The following is a 25,920-nucleotide window of genomic DNA, read 5'->3' on the forward strand; positions in this document are numbered from 1 at the left end:
GTATGAATTCTGAGGTCACAGTGACCTTTGACCTCAAAAACAGGTCATCCTAGAGTCTGAGCTGACGTTTGCACCAAATTTGAAAGAAATCCCCTCCGAGCGTTTCTGAGATATCATGTTTATGAGTGGGATGGCTCAGGGGTGTTTCCAGACTTTTGGGGCATTGGCTTATGTAGGGGTGGCATGAGGCATCCACATACACACACATACATCTCATATCTACTTTAATTACTAACATTAAAGTATCTTATTTCTGGTCACTTTATTTAAATTTTTACAACTTGTGCACAACAGAATGAAGCCATACAAATATAACAAAAGCTTCCATACTTTACTCTTTAAGTCCTCAAAAGGAAAGGCAATTGTACCTCCATTGTATATCTATACTCAGACTATCATCCACACACCATCAAAAATACTCTTATTTTCATGATTTATTATTTAAATTACTTATTAATTTATTAAGTAGGATAAAATAACTTTGTAAAAATTAAAGGTAGGCTACATACAAAAGAAAATGATACACATTTTAAATTACTCATCAATTAGTGGGTTGAAACTAAGGTCCCACCTTTCACAGGACAGATAACGAATCATACTTGAGGATAATGGGTGGCACTTGGGGTGGCCAATTAGATTTCAGGGGTGGCCAGTGCTCCCCTCCATGCTCCCCTGGGGTGGACATGAGGTTACAGTAACCTCTGACCACCAAAACTCTTACCAGTTCATTCTTGAGTCCAAATGGTCATTTGTGCCAAGTTTGAAGAAATTCCCTCAGGGCGTTCTTGAAACATCATGTTCACAAGAATGGGATTACCCAAAAAATATAATGGCTCTGGCCACGTCTGTTGCTGCCGTGGAGCCATAAAAGAGATTTTTCAAAAATTTGGAATCACAGAGAACCTTCAACCTTCAACATACAGTCAGATTTCCTACGGACAAGCTCCAGGTCAGCTTGTCACACATGCTAACACACATATGCATGCGAGTGACTGCATGGTGGAGAAACATTCGACAAGTGACAGAGTAAAGGCTGATGACTGATTTTTTTTGGTGCAACACTTGGACGGGCTGAGGACGCTGCATCCTTCTGTGCTTTATGATAGACGATTTACAGATGAATGAACGGAGTCAACATTTTACCCATGAGAAAGAAAACCAAAAATAGGGATGACGGGGACAGTTCACCCCAAAATAAAAAATACATATTTTTTCCTCTGGCCTGTAGTGCACTTTATCCATCTAGATTGCTTTGGTGTGAGTTTTGGAGATATTGGTTTTAAAGATGTCGGCCTTCTTTCATGGTGCTCAAAGGACCAAAAAAAATTACATTTAAATGAATGCAGTGTCTCTCACCCCAAAAAACTCTGGATGGATAAATAGCACAGGCCAGAGAAGAAAATATGTATTTTTTGATTTTGGAGTGAACTGTCCCTTTAATTTAGTGAAGTCAGTTATTGGGGAATCAAGTTCCACCAAATCTTTCCAGATGTGCATACAGTTTTCAGTGTTTGGGATTCCACCTTGGTCTGCTGCACTTTAAGTTATTTTAAATGTTTAATTTTTATCTTTTTAAAGGTACCAGCTGTAAAACTTAGATTGATTGCATTTAAAATAACTGTTTAACATAATCCAACTTTAATATTTGCAATTAAACTACACCAAAAAACAGATTCAAGTTCAGGTTGCTGCATATGTGCATTTCATAATAAATAACTTTACTCTTTTCCTTTTACATCCACAGCCCATCTTTTAAGCATTATAGTTTCTCCACCATTGCAGCTGCATATTTGTCGGCTTATTTTTTTATTTGCATCCCCTCATCCTCACCCGCTGCCACCAGCAGCACCACCATCACTTCGCAGGCAAACAAGCCTTTTCTGCCCGACATTATCTCCATCCAGACTCCGCTGGAAAGGAGGCTGAAATGACGGATGCAGCCATGGGGGAGAGACCCGCGGACAGTTTATTTACATCCGAAGAGGCTGTGTAAGTTTAGAGGGAAGCCGCTGCGTGTGTCTCCCTCTTTACTTTCACCGACCCCCTCCTCCTCCTCCGCTGGCAGAAATTTATAAAGAACAAAAAATCCGACGAGGGAGGGAGGGGGGTTGATATACGCCGAGGCTGAAATCGAGAGGCGAACCCAGGGAAAGAGGAGTAATTTGTACACGGGACTTTCCCCCTCTTAGTCCCTCAAAAGGAGGGGGAAAAGTCGCAATATTGGAAACGAGAAGGAATGAGCTTCTAAAGGCGTGAAAACGTCTGCAATTGTGGATACTTTATATATTTTTATTTCGAAAAAATATGGCCGAGAACGTTCTGGACTCTGGCCCGCCTTCAGCCAAGAGGCCTAAACTCTCCTCTCCGGCACTTTCCGCCTCCGCCAGCGATGGAAACGGTAAGTATTGTTTCATGATATCATTTGTTACGATGTTATTTGTTAAGTTTGTTATTTTTTGGCGGCTTGGGTTTACTTGAAAGGGGAAGAAGACGCGGGATTACTCCTCTGTTTTTGTCGTAGCTTGCTAATGTTAGCTTGCTAGTAGTGAGTGTGTGTCGGACGTGAAGAAGACCTCCCCCAGCTAGCTCGCATGCTAACAGCCATTTTAGCCGGAGGTAGCTATGTTAGCCGCTTGGCTAACGCTAAGCTAGCCGTCGTGACTAAAAGGGAACCCCAAAATTGCGAAAGAGCTCGCGAGATTGGTTTATTCACCCTTTACCTTTTGCGAAGGTATTGTGTTTTCCAATGTGACAATCCCGTGGTTAAATTCTGGGTAGTTTGGGGGATAGAAAGCACCTGGTTATAGTTAGGGAAAGCTCACGCGTTGGGTTAAAATACCACTCTCGCGAGATCTCTCGTAGGTATGGGGTTCCCTTGTAGACACGACCTAGGTTAGCAAACTGAATGCAGGTCCTCAACTGACGGTCCCATGTCTAATGGCTACTTTAGCCGGACTGATAATAAGCTAAATGCCAAACCAACTTATGATAAAGTTTTTGGTGCCTTATAGTTGTACCAAATTGACAGTCAGCTAGGGCCAATATGTTATTTGAGTTTTCAGGCTTCTAGCGTCTGAAACAATCTGTTGTGTTGCCCCATCATAACTCGGACCCTCTTCCAACTAAACGTTAGCTACCGTCACCGTTGACAGTATTGGTGAAATCAGAGGTTGCCATTGGTGTTGGGGATAGCCTTGTGGGAAACCTAAATTTAGGCCCACGGGTCCGACTGATTGTTAAGCTCAATTTGCCATTGTTGGGGTGTATTTTGTGGGTGGCGTGTGACAGCAGCTGGAATAGTGGCCTGCGAACAAAACTGTGGAGCATGGACAGCGCCATGCCCATTCACTGCGATATTAACCAGCGAGTCAAGTTAGCAAGCAAATACTGATCCAAGCACGAAATGATCACCCACATTTCAATACTTTATCATTCACTCAATCATTTTTTACAGTGAACAGCTGCACATTAGGCTGTCCACTCAGCTAAGGCCATAAGTGCCAGTCAGCATCTGTGGAAAATGATTTTTACGGGTAAATCATCCAGACATTACACATTTGCGTTACCTTGCATGATGTATTTTAAAAGTCAGTGCAGTGCTGTCAAGCAAAGGAACTGTATATAAGTGATGCAATCCTTAGCACTTAAATCTCATTCCTCCAATGTATTTTTGATTTGAGACATAAAAGCATATGGCGAGAAATTGGTATAACTACCTCTTGGAAATTATCACTTTTAAAAATAATAATGTTTGCTGTTTATGATTTAAATAAAGTAATTTTTAGATTTGGTTCATTAAAGGTTAGGGCTGCAAATGCAGGTTATTTTCATTGTAGATCAGTCACTCATCAGTTACAATTCATCAAACTGTAAAAAGCAATGGCAAATGAACATCACTAATGACCTGAGCTGAAAGTGATGTCTTCATAGCTTACTTAAAGATCCAGTGTGTTAAGATTTAGACAGAGTTGTTGCAAGAGTATGACAGAAATGGAATATGATATTGTATATCATATAATAATATATAATCATATAATATATGTTTCACCTAAAAAATAGGAATTGTTGTATTTTCATTACCTTAGAATTAACCATTTCTAACTACTATAGAGGGAGTGGGTCTTCTTCCATGGAGACCTCACTTTTTGCATTCTGCAGAGGTTTCGTGGCCACCATAGATTTTCCTGCATGTTTGGAAGGAGAGACCGAGGCAAGGTGTTTGCGATCTTCAAGTCTTTAAATCTGACCTGCAACCCAAAATCTAAAGCACTCAGTTTGTAGTAATATTAAACGAAAACATTATTCTGATCTGAAATGAGCAAATGTTTTGTAATGTAACTCAAACAACTAATTAAATAATAACTTAAATATGTTGGTTGGGTGAGTTTAACAGTATGTGGTATTTTCCAGTGTTATTAAAAACATTCATTAATGGAAGAACAGAACTCAAAACTAAATTAGATTCTGTACTTTGAGAATTTTTGAGGTGTGTGATTCTTGATCTTGATGTCCATCTTAAAGGGACAGAAAAATACACTATGACCATCTTGTGTCTGTGTCGACTGCCCAAGCTGTGTGCTGTTGAATTTGCACAGTGAATGTGTGGTTCTACCGACCTGGCTCCATTTTGTAGCGTTACTTCAATGAAATGGTCCATTCGTCACCTTGTCTGCACAAACCTGCCTATGCAACATGTTGAATCACTTTACTGGTCAGAGATTCTCTGTGCGAGCAGGCCATGTGGGTGTGTGTGTTTGCATATATGTTTGTGCCGACAGCTTCACAGACACAAGTTCTTCTGGTTCTTACCTGTACTTTAGTGCTGAGTTGTGTTGTGCTTGATGGTACGTTATTAATTTCTAATGGGAGAAAATTGGTTATAGACCTCTAAACAGCTTTTATCAGTTTTTATTGTCAAGCATGCAATTGCATTTTCACTCAGTCATGCTGAAAAATGAAGGATTATACCAGCTTAACATGGCTGTGGCCCTTTTTGTCCTCCTCTCACCCTTTCCCCGCTTTGTGTCCCATCTCATTGTCTCCCCCTCCTAAACTTTGCATTTCTTTTCCATTTTAGATTTTGGCTCACTGTTTGACTTGGAGCATGATCTCCCAGATGAACTCATCAGCTCTAACGAACCAGGCCTGATCAATGGAGGGGACCTCAGCCAGTTGCACACCACACTGGGAGCAGGACCTGCAGGGCTGGGTCCTGGAGGAGGCAGTGGAGGGGCAGGAGGAATGGGTCTTGGGCTTGGCCCTGGAGGGGGTCCTGGGGGTGTTGGCGGAGGCCAGGATGCGGTGGCCAAGCACAAACAGCTGTCCGAGCTTTTGCGTTCAGGGGCACCCACCTCGACCCAACAGGGGCACCAAGGAGCCATGGGCAGCCCGGGAGGCCCCACCACCATGGGGCAACATTTGGCAAACATGAAGGCATCCCCTGGCCAGGGGCCTCCGCAGATGATGGGCCAGGGGCAGCAGCAGCACCTCTCCCCTCAGCAACAGGCCAACATGATGCAGCAACAACAGAATGCTGCAGCTGGAATGATGGGTGGCATGAACAGGGCCATGATGGGAGCGCAGCAGAAAGGCAATAATGGACAGCAGCAGCCAGGCATGATTGGGAGCCAGGTGATGAATGGCTCCCCTAGGATGGGCTTTGGGAATCAGGGAATGGGTGGCAACAGCAACCTGTTGGCTGAGACCTTACAGCAGCAGGGAGCTGGGGGCCAAGCTGGAATGAGAGGCCAGCAACCTGGAGCGATGAACAAGGTAGGGACTCCTTTCATTATAGAAATGTTCTTTCCCTATGGATATGCTTTAACATTGCATATGAACTCTGAGATTCATTTTTTAAATTTGATGTAATTCATATGGAAGAACATAGTAAATACCAAATTGGTAAAAAAAAAAAAAAAATCTTGTATTTCAGCTCAATGTTGTACTCATTTGTAGAAGTCATATTATCTTCCAGTCAATGTTCAAAAACCTGAGCTCCTACCCAAAATATGAACTTTTGAAACAGAGACATGGATTCATTTAGACAAGCCTAGGCATGCAATTATTAAAGGGAACACTGAACACTTTTCAACTGTCTGTCCAGTCAGTGTTGATGTTAAATAAAGTAAGTTTATTGCTTCATTTTCCTACTTTATTTATATCTCATCATTTAGTAAGTAAGTTTTTTGCACATGATTGATTGTGGGTCAGGACTATATGTTTATGAGCAAAACCTATTTGCAAATTACATTTTGCTTTTGCTTTTCCTGTAACATAAGCTACTTAAAGGGACACTTCACCCCAAAATAAAAAACATACTTTTCTTCTGGCTTGTTGTACAACTTAACCATCTATACTATTTTGCTTTGAGTTGCTGAATTTTGAAGATATTGGCTGTAGAAAATTCTGCCTTCTCTCCAATATAGTGGAAGTAGATGGCACTAGTTCTGTGGTGCTCAAAGTGCCAAAATACTTTTGAAAAACTCAGCAGCAATGTTTCTTTCCAAAAATCATGACCTCTTTAGTCAAAATAATCCACAGACCTTGTTGCAAGCAATTTTATGTAGAAACTACCTTCTTTCTGCAGTAAAATCTTCTGGAACTACTTTATTTCTAATATGAATTTCCCACATGAAACTGCTCATAACAAGGTCCGTGAATTATTTTGACTAAGCGGGCTGTGATTTTTCTTTTTTCTTTCTTTTCAAATGTAATTTTTTTGGGCACTTCGAGCTTCACAGGCTGACTGCCATCTAACTCCATGATATTGGAGAGAAGGCTGACATCTCTGTGGCCAGTATCTCCAAAACTTAGATATTGGGATGAATTGTTCCTTCAAGTAGATGCTCTAGTTAGGTTCTTTGCTCAGAAATGGATGCTTTTTTTCACTGTACAACCTCAAAGTAGTGCTTTGGGTCCATGACCGTATCTGTGTAATTTAACAACCATGAGAGATGCACAGCACGCTTATGTATGTTTGGAGTTGAAATGGCAGAAAACTGCGCTGGTTGTGTGATTGACAGTCCCACAGGAGTGACAGTAAAAATGTTGCAGTGGCAGGCTGAGGCTGCATAACGAATATGGTGGAGACAATTATGTTTGGTTGAGCCACAGAGATCAAAAGCAGTGAGGGTTTCCAGGTTTGGTATGGGGAGCAGTAAAAGAAAAATGCAATCAAACTTGTATAGGTGATGGAAGGAATAAGGAGAGAAAAGAGACGATGATACTGATGATGAATAGATCTGTGATTTCAGTTCAAATAACCCATTCAGTGTGCAGGGAAAAAAGGGGAGCCATGTGAGGTTGCTGTTACACATTCCTCTGGCTACTCTTGATATTAGATTTAGATTTGTATAAGTTTTAGATGATTTTCTATTGATTTAATTACACATTACTTGATGCTGTAACCTGATTAACTGGTTTAGGAGTACCATTTCTCCCTTCAGCTGAGTGTGACTTAATTGCTATTGAGCAATAGGCAGTGCAAGTGGTAAAAACAGGTGTGATTTAAAGGTCTAGTGTGTAAGATTTATGGGGTCTATTTGCAGAATATGGCAGAAATGGAATGTAATATTTATAATTATGTTTTCGTTAGTGTGTAATCACCTGAAAATAAGAATCATTACATTTTTGTTACCCCTTCATTTTTTACAAAGGGCATGGGTCCTCTTACATGGAGGCCACCATGTTTCTACACGTGAGATCTTTGGGAGACACTGCAGGATTATTACTTACTACCTTAACACAAAATACTGCTATTGTGGGGATGCAACTGATTATTTTCATTGTTTATTTATCTGTCAGTTATTTTCTTGATTAATCGATTAGTTGTTTGGTCCATAAAATTTAGGAAAACAATGAAAAATGTTGATCACTGTTTCCCAAATCCCAGGGTAATGTACTCAAATGTCTTGTTTTATCTACAACACCAACATTGTCATTTTACTGTCAAAAAAAGTTAAAAACAGAAAATATTCACATTTAAGAAGCTGCAATCAGAGAATTTTGACTTTTTTTGTAAAAAATTACTCTGGTAAATTGATTATTAATAGTTTACAGTAGCTGCCAACTAATCGATTAATCAATGCAGCTTAAGCCTGATGTTTTATACATCATTCTCTTCTACTCTTTGTAGCTCTTAATTGTTCTCACCAACTTCTCTCTGTCTCTCCTTGTTTTCCTTGTTTCTCCTAGATGGGGATGATGGGGAACCCAGGGGGCCCCTTTGGAGGTCCGTATGCAGCGCAGGGTAATCAAGGTCTGGGTGGTGCAGGGCTGGGCCCTCAGCTCCAGAACAAAGGTCCTATGGCCAACAGCCCGGCCCAGTTCAACGTGGACAAGAAAAACCAGCCCATGCAAGGAATGGCTGCCATGGTAGGGAACAAATACAAATCTGACTGAAAAAATGAAAAAGAATGAGTTACACCATAGATCCTTTACCAAGCTGGCAGATTTAAGTATAAACTCAAAATGATTCCTTTCTCTCTCGTCCCTTCCCTCTTACTTTTCTTCTCACTGCACCACCGTTTTACTGCATTGTATTTGTGATTTCTTTTCAATTAACCCCCTCATCTCTTATTTTAAATTAAACATCACCTCTTCTTTTTATTTTCTTCTTCCTCTTCCCTCCCTACCTCCTGCTGCCTTCTACCTTACTTCTCCTTTTTTCCTATTTCCTACCTTTGTCTCATCCATGTAATCTCTTCTTATTCCCTCTCACTTCACTTGCCAGGGCTCTCAGCAGTCACAGACAGGTGTGGGCGGTCCCTCTGGTGCACCTGTGGGAGGCGCCCCAGGGATGGTGCCCAATGCTCAGGCAGGTCTGGTTGGTCCCGGTACCCAGGTTTCTGCAGCATCCGCTGCGGCCGGAGCACCACCCACGGCTGACCCCGAGAAGCGTAAGCTAATCCAGCAGCAACTGGTCCTGCTTCTTCATGCACACAAGTGCCAGCGGCGGGAGCAGGCCAACGGTGAAGTCCGGCAGTGCAACCTTCCCCACTGCCGCACTATGAAGAACGTCCTCAACCACATGACTCACTGCCAGGCTGGCAAGTCCTGTCAGGGTGAGTAGAAGCAATGCTGCATGCTTCTGCACTCAGTGGATAGCTATGATGTTTCCCTGTGTTTGACAAGCAGGCAAGTAGCAGAGATATTCTAGTATTCTAGTGTAGTGTGTTCTAGTGTATTTTATATTATAACCAGGAATCCTAATAAGATCACAGTCATCTTCTGTTTATAAAGTTAACAAATATTGTCTGTGTTGTCCAAAGGTTTTAGCATAGATTTGTCAACATTTTTTCACTGACGAAACAGGACGTATGAAATAAAAAGTCATATATTTTTGCAGTAATTATGACATAATCTGAAACTTTTGTCAGTGAATGTCAAAGGTGACAAAAATGTTAATGAGTTGGGGTGAGTTCCACTCTTTTTGTGTGAGAGGGTGGTTAGATGCACAGGACTGGATAGGTCTGATGTACCTGGGAAATCAACTAGCTTGCAGTGCGTCAGGGTTGGGTATCATTTGGTTTTTTTCTGATATTGCTGTAATATAATTATTTTAAAACCATATTGCTGCCTAAGAGAGCATTGAAGAGCTGCTTATTTCATTGCTAAGGCATATTTGGGCTTGAAATTGAACAACATATTAACTGAACAGTTTGTTTACTTAAATATATCATAACACTTAAATTTACATATCAGATATGCATAATAAGTAGAACCAAACCCAACTACAATACCTCAAATAACACTTTCAATACATCAGATTGAATTTTGCATTGCTATTCTTGGTATGCTACAAACTTTAGCTTCAGTTCTTTTGCGCAAATATGATCCTATTTGCTGACCTGAAGAGGGGGTGCTGTCATGATCAGTGGGCTCCTCTTCATAGATGGAAATAGATTTTATTCTGACACGTCACATCTAGTTTTTTTGTTTTATATCTATGTGTCCCATCTCCGGGGTCAGGGATCCCACACAGCCGGCTAATGTGCTTGATGTGGGTTCACACAAGCAGTCAAGCTCGGCGCATCCCTGTCCTTACCAGCTTGTCCCCGTGTGTTGCCAGATGCTTCCCCGCCTTTACACACAGTTGTTTTTAAACATTTGTTGGGTGTCCTGCTCCGTGTTTAAATCCTTCCAAGTGAAATACAGCCACACTTTAGACATTTAGCTCAACATTTTAACTGTGTGTTCTGTAGCTACTAGCTAACAGAGGGCAACCTGCTGCCAGAGCCATGTAGAGTGAGTGCTGCCGTAATGTTGCCTAGTGGTTTGGTGATGGGTCCACACCAGAGAGAAACTGTTTCAGATGACAGCTCTGGCATATGGCCAAAATGAGGCATCGTAATCTTTACTCTGATTCAGTCTGGTAGGAACAGGTCATATCAGAAATGGTGCCATATTGGCGCTTTGTTTTGGCATGCAGCCCTACTTGCTGCAATTCTCATACTGTACAGAAAAGTCAACATGTGGGAGAAAGACAAGAACAGACATGGGTAAATTTCACATTTTATGTTGAGGAAAACAAGTGCCTTTGTCAGGGCCGCTGGTGGCCATGTGGTTACCTTGAGTGTAATTACTTTGTGGTACTAAATCTACTATAGATTTAGTCAACTTAAATCTTGTGATATTTAGTCAACTGAAACTAGAGTAGAACTAAAACAGTTCAGATGATTAAAGTAATTAGCTTTTTAGTTGAAAGACTAAACTAAATCAAAACTTGCTGTCGAAACTAATACTGGCATTGTTCTGCTTTGACATTGCAATAGAATCTTGACTTATTGTCCAAATATTATCATATAAATGTAAGGAAACCATATTGAATTGGTTGACGTAATCCTTCACTATAATGGGCATGACCTTTGTGGTTTATTCTGAAACAACACTGTAATATTGTAATTTACTTTCTATAGAGTAGCTATGTGTTGGGCAGCATATGTTTGGGCATGCTCAGGTTCAGTACTCACACTGACTTGATTGGTTTATGAACTGAGAGAAATGAATTACACTGGCTTCTGCCTAATGAAGGTATATTGTCACCTAATGAAATGGTATAGCTTTTAGGTAGGCAGCTCAGGAGGCTTAAGCTTTAGAAGTGTGTGATTACACAGAGAATACTTGTTGGTTGATTGTTGTTTCTTGGGGTTAAAATAAAAAGATAGAATAACAGCAACAGTGGGTTAACTTAAAAGTTTTCTGTCTTGTTCATTCAGCAGCTCTCTTTAGGTTTGAGGCAGGGCTCCCTAAATTGATCTTTCATCTTTTTTGACCTCATTTTGTTTCAGACGTGTTTTCTGCCTCTTTTCCTTCCCTCATATACCTCTGTGTTGTCTTCCTGCCTGTTTTCATCCTTAGTTGCTCACTGTGCATCATCGAGGCAGATCATCTCCCATTGGAAGAACTGCACACGACATGACTGTCCTGTCTGCCTGCCACTGAAGAACGCTGGGGACAAGAGGAACCCGCAGTGTGAGTGTCTGTATCTGACCAAACAGCGCTATACTTCTACATTCCTTTTTCTCACACTGTACTTAATGATGTTATTATATTGTGATATTGTTGTATTATTGTCAGTTTTACTTATTTTTAACATTGTGACTTTTCAAATATATCACTTGATTGGAACCTGCACCCTGGGCAGTACTAGTGAGCTATTCTCACACACTTGTGACCAAAATGTCTGCAGTTTTTTAATAAATCAATGCTGAGGTGACAAGGATGTTTCATAACATAAAGCGACCATAAAGTGACATAGTAGTTAAATACTACACAGTTCCTGAGAAGAGTGAACACATAAGTGTCTAGAGCTGCAACGAGGAGTGGATTAGCTCTCAACTATTACAGTAGTTGTGTACTATTTTGATAATCGACTCATCCCTTGAAGTAATTTTTTTAAGAAGCAATGTCCAAATTATCTGAATTCAGCTTCTAAAAAGGGAACATTTTCTGGTTTCTTCAGTCCTTTAAGACAATAAACTGAATATCTGAGGGTAGTGGACAATCAAGACATTTGGAAACAGCGACTGACATTTTTCACCGTTTTCTGACATTTTATGGACCAAACAATGGATTGATTAATCGAGAGAATGGTCAACAAATTAATCGATAATGAAAATAAACATTTGTTGTTTACATTTGGGCCACCAAAAATGTTCTTTGGCCACCAAATTTGGGTGCTTGGTGGCCCGTGGAGCCAGTGCTCAAAAATATTAGTATCGATTCCTGAGGTCTGTCTGTAGTCACATGAAACAACTCACTCATTCAAAAGCCTCAGTTGTTAAAATACATATCATCCACAAACCTCTTAAAAGCACTTAATAGGAAGGGGAAAAAAAGATATTTTTGGGGGTTTGATTCCTTGCACCACAAAAGAGACCAGGGTTCTCCTACTCATCTTCTTCAAGTATCGGTGAACTAAACAATCTATAGTGAACTGAATGATTTTTGCTGCATTTTGCATAAATATTCGGTGACAGTGTTTTCTTAAGCTTAGTTTTTTTACTATTATTTTTAGCAGATCAGATCCATTATTAACCGTGTCTTCTCTTCTTATGTCCTCACAGCTCTACTTGGTGGGGCTGCTGCAGGTCTGGGGAGCTCCCTTGGGGCAGTACCCGGTGGCCAACCCAGTGCTCCCAACCTCAACCCGACGAGCCAGATTGACCCCAGCTCCATAGAACGAGCATACGCAGCCCTGGGCCTCACCTACCAGGGCAACCAGATCCAGGCTCAGACTGGCCAGCCCAATATGTCCAACCAAGGCCTCCAAGGCCAGGCTGGCATGAGGCCTCTCAACCCAATGGGTGAGTAAAGTTGCATGTTCAGTGTTTCAGGTATTTCCAGTAGAAAGATGCCCCTGTTCCAGACAGCACTGACAGCTTAGCAGACAATAATTTCATGCTTCAGGTGACCTTTCAATAGTTGTTTATTGTCAGAAATTCCTCTAAAATGTACTTACCAAAAGCATCTTTTAAAGGGCCCCAGGTAAAAAGCATAGCAATGTATGCCATGCAGCTTGAAGACATTATGAGGTACGTCCAAGACTGCGTTATCACATAGAATGCAAACTTAAAATGTCCCGTCCTTTCCATGCGTAGGTGCAAATCCTATGGGAGTCAATGGAGGCGTGGGGGCTCCCAGTCAGAGTCAACAAGCCAACCTGCTGCAGGATACCATGATGCACCTCAATGTGAACAGCCAAGGGTAAGAAAGAAGATACCTTGATTAGAAGCACCTATCACATAGCTTCGTATTGTGACACTTTTACTAAGTTCTGCATAAGACCAGGGCATACACATCGTTTTTTGTTTTTTTTTAAGAAGCTACTCATTTAAATTATGCCCTCCTGTCTCTTCTAGTCTGATGAATGATGCCAGTGGGGTCGGCTCAATGCCCACAGCAGGCCCTCCCTCTGCCACAGGCATGAGGAAAAGCTGGCATGAGGACATCACACAGGACCTACGAAACCACTTGGTACACAAACTGTAAGTATAAATTCAATTTAAATTAAATTATAAAACTACATTTTTGTTAGCAGTGTACAGGGCTGCACTTTTTCGTTAGTTCATTAATCTAATTCATTAATTATTCTAAAGACTATTTTTTAATTACTTGATTAATATATGACAATCAGTTAATTCAAAATAATAGATCCTATTTGTCAGATGCCTATTAAGAAAAATACTGGACCTTAAATTCAAAAGGATTACTGTAACACATGACTTTGCTCAGTGTGTCAACCCCTTACCTGAACTGGACAGTAATAGTTTTACTGATTGTTGTAGTACTTGCCTTAAAACTTAAAGTGGTCATGATATGGTTTTTCCACACTGGAGTAATATGCAGTCAAGATTATCACTGGGAAATGTATTTTTGCATCAGTAATTTTCCCACTCATACATGGCTGTTAAAGTAAACCTAAAAATATAAAATAACAGTAAAATGATTCACGGTGTTACATGTTACATTAACAGGCAGTGGTGCAGAAATTACATTTAACATGAGTGTGATGAAAAAAACATAGAAAATCTATTTTAAGTGACTGTACGAATAGAAACACGTTCCACCTGCTGATAATCCTAATGTATGGTGCTTGGGTGCTGACAAAAAGTAAACAGGATGCTGCCGCTGCTTCACAGAGCGCTCCAATGCTTTCACTCCAAGTTGTACTGCTGTGAAATGACATTTCCAATTTGCAGAGTTTATAGAGAAGGACAGTATTGTGTCTCCGTCTCTAATACTCCCACACTCTAGATTTCTCTAGTTTCTCAAACTTTTTACACAGTGTACCATCTCAGAAAATATCGAGCTTTCCAAGTAGCACCTTACTGTTTTGTGCTGTTTGGTGCTAGAAGCTACTGTGGACACTTCACTGTCGTTCACTTCATTTTCAACACGGCTGCTCGAAATATTCTCCTCCTGATCTGCACTTCTCTTCATAATAGTTCTCATTTGGAGGTTCTATTGCAGTGTTTATGAAGCATTAATTTTTTCTCTTCATTTTATCTCTGCTTACTGTCTTCCTATCACAGTTTAGCTTGTAACTACCAGTAATCATGGATGATTTATTAGCATGCTACATGCATGATCATTACAGTATAGCAGGCTGATATTGAAACAAAAATACAGGAAGACTTAGGAAAAACTTATTTTAAATTATATGTTTGTTTTATGTATTTCCATTTAAATTTTTGTAATATTTGCTGCATAGTGTTATGTTTTTAAAGATATTTATTACATTTTTAAAAATGTATCACACAAGGGAGCGTACATACCACCAAAGTTACATGTTCCACAGTTTGAAAAAAAGTCTTCAGATGATTGCAGGCGAGGTTTGTCAACTGCACCTTGTTCTCTGGCTGAATCCATTATGTAGATCAAGGTATTTACGTAATCAATTTATTGAATTGCAATTGCTGATTACGTTGACAAATTGCCCCAGCTTCTCTGAACATTTATGCCAACCAGAATTTAATTAAGTTTCTGTATTATGTTATTAGAAGTCAGTTTTCCAACAATGCGCATATTCAGTGGGAAAAAGAGAATTTCTGCTTGAAATTAGCTTCTATGTAACTGCTTGGGTTTGAAACTTCAGTTAAGCGGGTTCACTGACGCCCCAGTTGTGTGTCTCTCCCACATAACTAGTAACATTTGCAATCCTTCATAAGTGGTGGTGGAGAGACGGTGTCAGATGTGAACAAGGGATTTATTCTTCCTCTGCAACCTGATGATAACTGCACTATATTCAGAATAGGGTGGCACGAGTTTGTAAAAAGTCAAATTGCGATATTTTGACAAAAAAATTGCAATTGCAATATGTGATTCATTGATCAGTTTTCTGTTACAATTTTCATGTTTACTAAAAAGCAAAACATAAAAACAACTGTTCAAATCGTGATGATGTGATAGCACTACAGTACCTCATTATAATGTTGTTTTCCCATATATTTTTCCTTTATCCAAAAATTGCAATTTGGTTCTAGAGCTGCGATTTGTATATTGCATAAGGCGTTTTTTAACCCTTTTTTCTTTTGTGATTAATTGTGCAGTCATTGCATTGTGCAATTCAGAGCTTCCCCCACAGAAACTCTCAAGGGGACTATGATTAGAGTTTAGATGCCATATCAAAGCATACACATTACATAATTTTCACCTCCTTCCCCCCTTCGTCCTCCTTTTGCCTCCCCCCTGTTTGTTCTTCCACCCACAGTGTTCAGGCCATCTTTCCAACTCCAGATCCTGCTGCCCTCAAAGACCGTCGAATGGAGAACCTGGTGGCCTATGCCAGAAAAGTTGAGGGAGACATGTATGAGTCAGCCAACAGCAGAGTAAGTCGCTCTCTCCTTTAGCTCACTGCATTACTCAGAAAAGAAGGAGGGAAACAGTTTTGCTGTCATTTTGTGGCTGTAGCTAGTCACTCGATCCATCATAGATCGGTCTCAAGAGTCACAAATTTCACAATTCTCGTGCCATTGTGGGTGAAAACCCAGAGCATATGAGCCTGACTGGTGAATTAATTTGAGTTTACTGCAGCTGTTAAAAACCCTTCCCATTTGCCACGTTTTCCTCATCTTATTACCTTCTTTTGACAGGCTGAGTACTATCACCTGCTAGCAGAGAAGATCTACAAGATCCAGAAGGAGCTGGAGGAGAAGAGGAGGACCCGGCTTCAGAAGCAGGGTCTCGGCCTCGGGCCTGCCAGCATGGGACAGCCCCCCACTGGACTGCCTCCAAGTGAGTGGACACGCAGCATGAGCTAATGTAACGCTGGGCTGTAAGGCATTTATGTGAATGAATGTGAATTTAATCCAGTGGAATGTGACATTGTTACCTGTTAGCATTGTTTTGTATATCTTACCACATGCATTAAGATTGAGCAAGTGGCTCAGAAAACTATTTGGCAAAACTATTTGGCCAAAGTTAATTTTTATTTGCCTCTATACAAATTGTTTTCTATATTGGCATTTATCAAAGAACAACAGTAACAGTTGCTGAAGGTGATGACTTTAAATGTCTTGTTTTATCAGTCAAAAACCCAAAGATATTTGGTTTAATATGATAATAAACAGAAACTGAAAATCTCCATATTTGAGAGAACTTTTGAATGAAAAAATACTTAAAGGATTAAGCAATTAGCAAATAGTTTAATAGTTTGATTCTTTTCTACCTGGGCAAGTGAGTTGCCAGATTTACTAGCCCAACATGGCATTTTACTTGTGTGGCGGTCTTAATGTTGAGTCTGGGCCTGATTATTGCAGAGCTTTGGTAACCTGTCATCCTAATTGTTTGGAAAAGTTTCATAGTTTCATAATTTTCATTTAATTTTGTCATATTAGATTTTAAGAATAGAGTAACTTATGTCATTTTCCTCTTACTCAGAGAGAGAGTATACAGAGTATGCACATAGTACTACTCAAGTGTCCCACAGATCAGAGTTGCATTTTCAGGTGTCTGTGTTCAGTCATTTGTTGTCCAAATGACCCTGATCTCACCTAAGAGAGAGAGAGAGAGACCTAACAGAAAAAAAGGATGAAACAGTCCAGAATTCACGCAGGCTTAAAAGGACATGTCCATATATCCCTCTGTTCATGGTGACAAGTTGAGGTTCTTAATCGTATGACTCTTTTCACAGATGGTCCCCTCCCTGAACCATCGATGGTGCGACCAGCTGGACCGAATCAGATGGTCAACAGGATGCAAGGTCCAGGTAAAGAACCAAGACGTTTTATTTTTTAATTCATCTGTTTGTGGAAAGTGCAAAAATGTGATACACTGATTTTCATTAACATTTGGGCTGATGCAGCAAATACAAAGGCTGGGTTGCAGTAACAAGGGTCATTTTTTAAACCCAATTAAATCATTGTATAACTTTGAATTAAGTTGCACCGAAATTTTAACTAGCTTGAAATAAAGAGAGCTTCTAAAACCTTGGTTTATTTTTTACTCTAAACCTAGATTAAAATTATTGCTGTTACACCAAAAGTTTAAACTCCAGTTTAACATGTGATTCTGTAACCTTCAACTTTTAACTCTAAACTTGTATGTAAAGAGGTTTAACTTTTGAAATGCCTTCCTTTTTTAAAAGCATTGAACAACAAATCAAAGTCCTAGAGTGTAGTTAGAGGGGGAGGAATACGGCTCAAGCTTTGCAGAACAAAGAATACCATGAATAGATTAACTAGGCTAACTACCTATTAATCTAGTTAGCAAACAAAAATGTCACATTTTCATAACTCTTTAACTAGCTAGCTTTTGTTAAGTAATATAAAGCAGTGACAAGTTAATGGGTTTTCACCTGTTTTATGCCTACTACCTAGGTCCCGACAGCTTTCAAGTTTTTTATTTTATGATTTTTATTTGGGTAAGCATTTCCATATTGATTAAACGCTATTCAATTTCTGTTTACATAACTTAACTTAGATTTATTAAACTGAGATTAGTTTTTAATTTTGCAACAGAGCTCTGTTTAATTTTAAATCTGGATTTACTTATTTTCAGCCCAGTCTAGCCAAACTAATCTTATTTTAAATTAATCTTTGTAAGTACAACCCAGTCAAAGAGATTGAGATCACAGCAATGTTTTACTAGTGTTAAGACTGGAGGCTCTTAAGACTTTTCCCCTGATGTTGACACTTAGACTTTAAGATAAATAACATAGAAATCTCACTACTATTCATATAAGGGAACTGCTTAGAAACAAAACACAACGTGGTGTGGTATCCACATTAAATGTCAGGTGTTGTCTGCTAACAGTCGCTGTGTTTTCTCAGGTATGAATCAGTTTAATCAGATGGGGATGCAGTCGATGGGCCAGAGGTCTACACCTCCTCTCCCCATGGGGGCATCTGGCAACCAGGTCAGTACTGAACTCACAATGTAACACAACGCTTTGTTTTCCTATCCATAAACACAATTAAGAATTCACTAAATTGTACAGTGTCTTTTTATAAAGTGGCCACCAGAGTGTAGTTCTGGAAATCCTTTTTTTTTCATGACAAGAATGTATATATAGACACAAAAATGAATTTTTACAAACTAGCTTACAAAAATGCTACTTTAACCCAAGGGTCATACAAGGAGTGTTCTTCATGGTGTTTGGAGCAGGCAGCCAGCGCAAGTAGTGTCTTCAAAATAACAGGCCTTTGTCATAAGGAAGATGTAGGATGTGCTGCCTCAGTGTCACGCTAATGTTTCACTATCGAATGCTTTTGTTCACTACATGTGTACAATCTGGAAGGGAGGTGTGCCAGAGTCTGCAAAAATATGCAATTTTGATGAAATTTTGAAATGGAAACCTTAGGATGAACCCTGTAACCAATCAGAAGGCTAGGCAGAAAAGATTGCATGAACATTTTAAGACCCTCTCCTTTGTATCCGTCTAGATGGGAATGGTCGGACCTAGGATGGGGCAGCCCAATGTCAACCAGCTTCAGAACCAGTATCTGTCCCAGGGACAGTTTCCTGGTTCAGGACCAGGAGTCGGAACAGCTCAGCCTGGGATGGCCCAACCTGGAGCGCAGACAGGCATGGCACAGGTAAGCTGGCCTCAAGTTTTTTCCTGTTAGTCAGAAATATCTTAATGGCTGATGTGTGGCAAATTATATGCAAGTAACCAAGAACAGAGGTTGACTCTGACTGGCAAACAAGTACTCCTCTTTGGACATTTTTGATGTAAAGATGTAGCATCCCAATTTTTTTAAGTGCAAATCATGAATTTATTGGCTGCCCAAAGAGTGATCATGATACATGCTCAATGTTCTTCTTGAACTACATTAAAAAATTCTGATATCAAAGTATTGTTTAGTGTTGAAATTAACCCTTGAATGTGCTCATCAAATGTTTGTGTGACAAAGATATGTAATGGAGGCAGGATATTTTACAGTTAAACAATAAACTTAATTGTCCAAAATGACATCAGGGCACTGACGGAGTAAATTTTAAAAAAGTGTGTGTGTGTGTGTGTGTGTGTGTGTGTGTGTGTGTGTGTGTGTGTGTGTGTGTGTGTGTGTGTGTGTGTGTTTGTTACATATATTGACCCTCTTTCTGTCTGTCACTCCTCTCTTCACCCTCATCCTTGTCCATCCTCAGGCGCAGATGGGCACTCCTCCCTCTCTTCCAGTTGCCAGCCCTCTTGCACAGCCAGGTTCAGCCGGTGGTCCCAATAGCGTCTCTGCAGTGGGGTCCTTGGGTCCTCCAAGTGTGGGTGGTGGAGGTCCCAACTCAGCTGTTGGAGCCCCCGCTTCCTCAATGACTCCTACTAACGCAAACCAGCAACAACCCAATTCCATCCCCCATTTGCCAACCATGCGCAGCAGCTCGCCCTCTCCTGCTCACAGCCGATCTCCTACTCCCCACCAAACACCCCCTAGACTAGCCGGGTCCCAGACCCCACAGCCACACACCCCTAATGCACCACAGCTGGCTCCACCTTCAGCCCCCCAGCAGAACCAGCACGGCCAGGGGCCAGGGTCCAACAAGTCCCTCCAGCAGCAGCAGCACATGGGTCCAGCTGGTTCAACCACTCCATCTCATCCTGGACTGGCTTCCAGCTCAACGCCGCACGGTTCTCAGCTGCCACGCACTCCGGTCAGTGTGATTTAGCCTCTTAAGTACTTTTTAACATTAGGGATGCATTTAATAAAGGGATAGTTCTGATTTTTTGATATGGGGTTGGATGGTGGTTGGCACATCCCTAGTTTTAGATGCAGAGAGAAGCATGGAAGCTCAGCAGTGTACTGCTGTGGACAGGGTCAGCAAAAAACAGTATTTTAGCCTCCTTGAGGTTTATTTTAATCTCACCTCCTTATGTATTGCTCAGTCTTCATTACTAGACCAAACATTTTATTGTTGCCTCAAAACTTCAGTCTCTTCAGTGTCAAATTCGCTGTTTCCATGCACCTGAGTTTGTTTCTGTATCCCTCTCTAGCTGTCCCAAAAGGGTTCATTTCCAGCGGACAGTCAGGCCCTGACTCCAGCCTCTGTCAGCAGCCTGGACACCTCCTCCCAGCAGCCACAGTCGGACACATCAGCCGCCAACCTCGACCCCAAGATGGAGGTCAAGCAGCAGGATGAGGAGGAGGAGAGCGATACCGGCAGCTGCTCCAAAGGAGGGAAGCTCAGTAACCTCAAAACGGAGGAAAAGCCTGTGAAATCTGAGCTGAAAAAGGAAGAGAGTTCTGGAGAGGGAGGTAAAGGGGTTCCCATGGAGACGTCGGCAACAACACCGACGTCGGGCATCAAGACGGAAGACAGGAAACCAGAGATAAAGAAGGAGGTGAAGGAGGAAGAGGAGACGTCAGAGGCAGCTACACCACAGGCACCAGTGAAGAAGAAGAGTAAGGAGGACTTTTTTCACTAGAAAACTTCAACTTCTGATCTTCTTCTTCTGAACTTCTTCTATATGCAGTTGTTAGACATTTCCTTTTATATTGTATTTGGTCCAATTTTTTTTCTCACAGTGTAAAATAGATGTTTTTCGATTACTCTTTCATCTCATTCTCCTCTCTATTCATTTCTTTCCAGTCTTCAAACCCGAGGAGCTTCGTCAGGCCCTGATGCCCACACTCGAATCCCTCTACAGACAAGATCCAGAGTCCCTGCCTTTCAGAATGCCTGTAGACCCACAACTGCTGTGCATACCTGTATGTATCCCTGCTGAGGGTGACATGTATTTGTTCCTGTGCTTTGTTCGAAACTGCACTGTCTGTGTCGGTGTTGTCCATATCTCTCCTTGTATTCGTATCTTCACTTGCTTAATTCATGTCCTCGCTTGCCACAGCCTGTGCTGTCTGTGGTGTAGTTCCCTCTCTTTGTGAAAACATGGGTGGAAATCAAGTGTCTCGTGAATTCTCTTACTTGTGGTATATTTACCAGAATGCAGTTTGCACACGTCTTGCTTTACTTGTTCATGTAATTCACTCACAAAAATGAGGACAAAAGTTATAACTGCTTCGCTTTCATACATACTCATTGTGTTTTGCAGGACTATTTTGAGATTGTGAAGAATCCCATGGACCTATCTACTATCAAACGAAAGCTGGACACAGGTCTGTAACAGAGTTATTATAGTTTTGTATTTGGGCTGCACAGTATTGTAAGATATTGCGGTTGTGATATGACTCATGACTGGTGGGAATGATCATTCTTGGGTCACAATTTTCATTTTCACTGAAAAAACTAACTATTAAAATCCTGATGATGAGACATTTATAGGGGTCATACATCTTGAGAAGATGATTTGTAGGTGAGGACATCACTGCAGCACCAGAGTACTTCATTATAATGCTTGTCACTTGTCCTTTTACCTTTTACTAAAGCTGCTGCGATTTGGATAATGCACTTAGCCAGATTGTAATTTTGATTAATTGTTCAGCCCTAATTTGCATTCTGTATTACCTTTTATTATTATTTCGTTTTTAATTCAGTTAAGTTTCCAGAACAGGTTTGTTTATTTCACTTAAGTCTTTACTGTCAAAAATGTTTGTTTAGTTTTTGTTTAGTTTTTATTAGTTTCAGTATTAGTTTTTGTTTTTGTTTGTTTGTTTTGTTTGTTTTTGCCATAATATGAGGTGTAATTGTAAGGTGCAAAATTTAAGAAGTTCAGATTATGTATTACAATACAGACAACACTTTGTGAAGGCAGTTGACAAATGGGGGGGACAAATTGAGTCATGTGGACATTAAACAAGCCTTAATGCACCAGTGCCTCCTCATGATGGTTGTGTTAACAAATTTTGACCAAATTGACAGATTAAAACTAAATATGTATTTTCTGGAATATTACTTGAGTCAGTTTTCCTCTAGTCTAATTTTTATTTTTATTTCAGTCGAGTAAAAGGCTTGGTTATTCCTTGGAAACCTAATGTACAGTAACATTGGAAGTTTTCTCATTCCTTTGTCCTGTGCTTTGTGTTTTGGTTGTAGGTCAGTACCAGGACCCCTGGCAGTATGTGGATGACATCTGGCTGATGTTCAACAACGCCTGGCTGTACAACCGCAAAACATCCAGAGTCTACAAGTACTGCTCCAAGCTGGCTGAGGTTTTTGAACAAGAGATTGATCCAGTCATGCAGAGCCTCGGTTACTGTTGTGGGAGGAAGGTGGGTGCTAGATAATGACTACACAGGTGGAACTGTGAATGTATATTGTTGAGGGGCGGTGCTATTGCAATCAGGGGAACAGTTTTGAACTCTTGCTCAGTGGTATAACGACGATGACTTTTGTTGAATTTTAATGTTACTTTGGTATTTAATATAGATTTTTTAGACTTACAGACTGAACCATAACACCAAAAAAGTTTTTGTTTTCCTAGTTTCAGACATTTTTTTCAAAGACATCAAACTAACTTATCTTCAGTACTGGTCAGCCTGTAAACTTACCATCAGGTGAACAGAGCCCTCTCATGAGAAATAGAGTGTAGGTCATGTACGTTGAGAATTTTGTATTTACCAGGAGTATGTCTTGATAAGGTGTGTATGAATGTTTTGAGTGTGTTTCAGATGCAGAAATTAACTCCCATCATTCACATCTGAAAATGGAAGCAGTGAAGTGGGTTCATAGCTAAATCTGGCCTTGGACATGCCACCTCCATATCACATTTCAGCTCTCATTAGACTCTGCTATTTTTGGTTTTGCAGACAAATAACAAAACTGATTGGCCCTTATTATGAGAGGCTGGTTGAAGGGTCTGACAATGAGAGGAAACGTGGCGCTTAATGTCAGCTGTAATTACTTTTTACAAAATTAAGCCAAACACAAATTTACTTTACTTGACTCCACTTGTGGAGTTTTTAAAGCTATAATGTGGATGTAAGTTTGTCTCGCACAGTAGGACTTCCACTATCCTCATGAGGGCTGCAGCTAACAATGATTTTCATTATCGATTAATCTGTTAATTATTTTCTTGATTCTTGATTAGTTGTTTGGTCCAAAAAGTGTCAGAAAATGTGTGAAAAATGTTGATCAGTGTTCTCCAATATCTCATATTTTGCAGTGTTTGTGTCCCAGTCAGTGTATTTGATTGCACAACTCTTAACTTTTGTTTGTAATCACTTAGTTGGACAGGAATTTACAGAATGTGACATTAGAGCTGCAACAATTGGTCTGTTAATCAGTTAGTCAATCAAAGTTGAAAATTAATGTCCAGCTATTTTGATAATTGATAAATCACTTCAGTCCTTTTTCAAGCAAAAATGACAAACATCTGCTGGTTCCAGCTTCTTCAGTGTGAGGATTTGCCTCTTTTCTTTGACTTTTATGATAGTAAATAAGGAGTCTTCGGGTTTTGGACTGTTTGCTGGACACAGGAAGCAATTTAGAGATGTCACTTTGGGATCTGGGAAATTGTGATGAGCACATTTTCTTTTTACATTTTATAGAGTAAATGATTAATCGATTAATCATGAAAATCATCCTCAGATTAATAAATGGAGAAAATAATCAGCAGAAGCCCAAAGAGAGCTTTTTTGTGTGTGCTGACCCTCGATTAGATGAGGTGGTTGTTAGTAAAGTTACCTTTGTTGTTGGACAAGAGATTAATTTGTTCTTTTTTGTTTTTCTCCCCATCAGCTGGAGTTCTCTCCTCAGACACTGTGTTGCTATGGAAAGCAGCTGTGCACTATTCCCCGAGACGCTGCTTACTTCAGCTACCAGAACAGGTACGGGGGGGGAGGGAAACACCCATCTGATAATGGGTGGGAGGAAGACTAGATGGATGGGTTTTGAAAAGGAAGAGATTAACTGAATAAGATTTATACAGACAGCGCATTAAAAAGTTTTCTTTGAATTATGTATTGATAAAAACATGAGTATCTTCCTAATTTTCTGTCGCGAAGTCTTCATCTGATAAATTGTTTCTTTAAACACTCCCCACCCCACTTCATGTTCCCCGTTTTTATACCTTCATGTGGTGCCTTATGCACTGGCATTTTAACAGTCGGTCCTCTCTTCTCACATTCTTTAAGTTGTTCTTGGTGTCATGAAATAAATCTATAAATAGCACATCAGCACATAATGTTTGAAAAAAATATTTAGTGTTTTCAGGAAAGGCTGTTTCTCTGGTGCTATTTGTGCATTTGCATAAAATTATCGGTTGCTCTTTATTTAAATAAAATAAAGTGCGAACGTACGTTGAATCAGATTAGACACAAACTAGAACTGTGTTCTTTACTACACACTTATTAGACTTTATCAGATGATAATTAGGGACACATTCCAACAGAACTGTACACTAAACTGAAGTGAAATCAAATATCTGCCTCTTCCTCATTTAAAACAATATCTGATCCAGATCTCTCAAGGCCAAAATCATAGAGGTAGAAAAATATTTTGTCTATGGGTGACAGTGGAAAAGTATACACTTAAGTTTACAGCACAATTCTGTTGTAATGAGCCTCTAATTATCCTCTAATAAAAGCTAATAATGTCCATCTGTGGGAAACAATATGCTTGAGTTTACAGTTCAGTTCTGTTGTAATGTGTCTCTAATTACACTCCAAGAAAATCTAATAAAGGGTCTAATACTTTTGAATAAGAGCACATTATTTCTAGTTTTTCTCTAATTTGATACAAATTACAGCTTAATGTGTCTTATTAGTGCACTATTAATTTGTAGCAGGGGCAACTGGACTTGATAGAGTTCTTGAAAGAACTCCATCAAGTCCAGCTTTACTGCAATGTGAAAGGGCCGACTTTAAAATGAGCTGCTTGAATGAATGAACAACTGAACAGTTGTCCGTGCTTTCTTGTTCACATTTGTTCAGTGTCTGTATTATGTCCTGTGCTGCAACATCCTGCTCCAGTCCTCTCCTCACGTTTAGCTTCCCTCCTGTTGATTCTGCTCCTGCTCTGCCAGCTGTGACGGTGCTTGTTGTTGCTCATCCTCTCATGTCCAAATTGCTAATCTGTGCTTTGCCTCGGCTCTCTGCTGTGTGTTGTCTTGGATGTTCGTCTCGTCTTGTTCCCGGTCCGTTGCCTTGTCTTGTCTTCCCTTCCAATGGCTGTGATATCAACATTGGCTTGCTTTTGCCTTGACCTACCATGCACCTCCAAACCCATCCCTTCACCCTCACCCTTAAAAATCATGACTGGCTGTTGCGATGACGTCCCGCTGTCCTGCGCTCCTCCCTACCTGCTTGCTCCACCTTGCCCATGTCCTGTACCAATTGGTGACTGCCCTCCCGTGCGCTGTCTGTGATTGACTGTGCTGTGGGGAACGGTGTAGTTCACCAAAATTTGGGCTTCTCGCTGACAGGTACCACTTCTGCGAGAAGTGTTTCAACGAGATCCAGGGTGAGACGGTTTCCCTGGGCGATGACCCCACCCAGCCACAGACGTAAGTATTAGTCCATTTAATTTACCAATAGAACTCCAGTTAAAAATAATTTTATCTGCTTGAAAAGTGATCATCCTGGCATTAAT

The 25,920-nt window shown here is 40.4% G+C and overlaps 1 protein-coding gene across 1 annotated transcript in view; it reads left to right on the forward strand.

Moving 5' to 3' along the window:
• The first annotated feature begins 1,900 nt into the window (after positions 1–1,900).
• Positions 1,901–25,920, forward strand: part of ep300a (EP300 lysine acetyltransferase a) — a 34,634-nt gene continuing 10,614 nt past the window's right edge. Inside the window, exons 1-20 of the mRNA XM_084741475.1 lie at positions 1,901–2,398; positions 5,078–5,772; positions 8,194–8,373; positions 8,732–9,062; positions 11,359–11,478; positions 12,567–12,806; positions 13,101–13,206; positions 13,362–13,487; positions 15,713–15,830; positions 16,095–16,236; positions 17,135–17,209; positions 18,273–18,358; positions 18,885–19,037; positions 19,591–20,088; positions 20,429–20,837; positions 21,025–21,143; positions 21,485–21,548; positions 22,426–22,601; positions 24,070–24,158; positions 25,724–25,834. Of these exons, the coding sequence (XP_084597601.1) occupies positions 2,305–2,398; positions 5,078–5,772; positions 8,194–8,373; positions 8,732–9,062; positions 11,359–11,478; positions 12,567–12,806; positions 13,101–13,206; positions 13,362–13,487; positions 15,713–15,830; positions 16,095–16,236; positions 17,135–17,209; positions 18,273–18,358; positions 18,885–19,037; positions 19,591–20,088; positions 20,429–20,837; positions 21,025–21,143; positions 21,485–21,548; positions 22,426–22,601; positions 24,070–24,158; positions 25,724–25,834 (3,932 nt within the window). The 5' untranslated portion in view covers positions 1,901–2,304. The remainder of the gene's footprint in view (positions 2,399–5,077; positions 5,773–8,193; positions 8,374–8,731; positions 9,063–11,358; positions 11,479–12,566; positions 12,807–13,100; positions 13,207–13,361; positions 13,488–15,712; positions 15,831–16,094; positions 16,237–17,134; positions 17,210–18,272; positions 18,359–18,884; positions 19,038–19,590; positions 20,089–20,428; positions 20,838–21,024; positions 21,144–21,484; positions 21,549–22,425; positions 22,602–24,069; positions 24,159–25,723; positions 25,835–25,920) is intronic.

Source organism: Lutjanus erythropterus, chromosome 17 (genome assembly GCF_056507025.1).
Source record: "Lutjanus erythropterus isolate fLutEry1 chromosome 17, fLutEry1.hap2, whole genome shotgun sequence".
In the NCBI taxonomy this organism is placed as follows: domain Eukaryota; kingdom Metazoa; phylum Chordata; class Actinopteri; order Lutjaniformes; family Lutjanidae; genus Lutjanus; species Lutjanus erythropterus.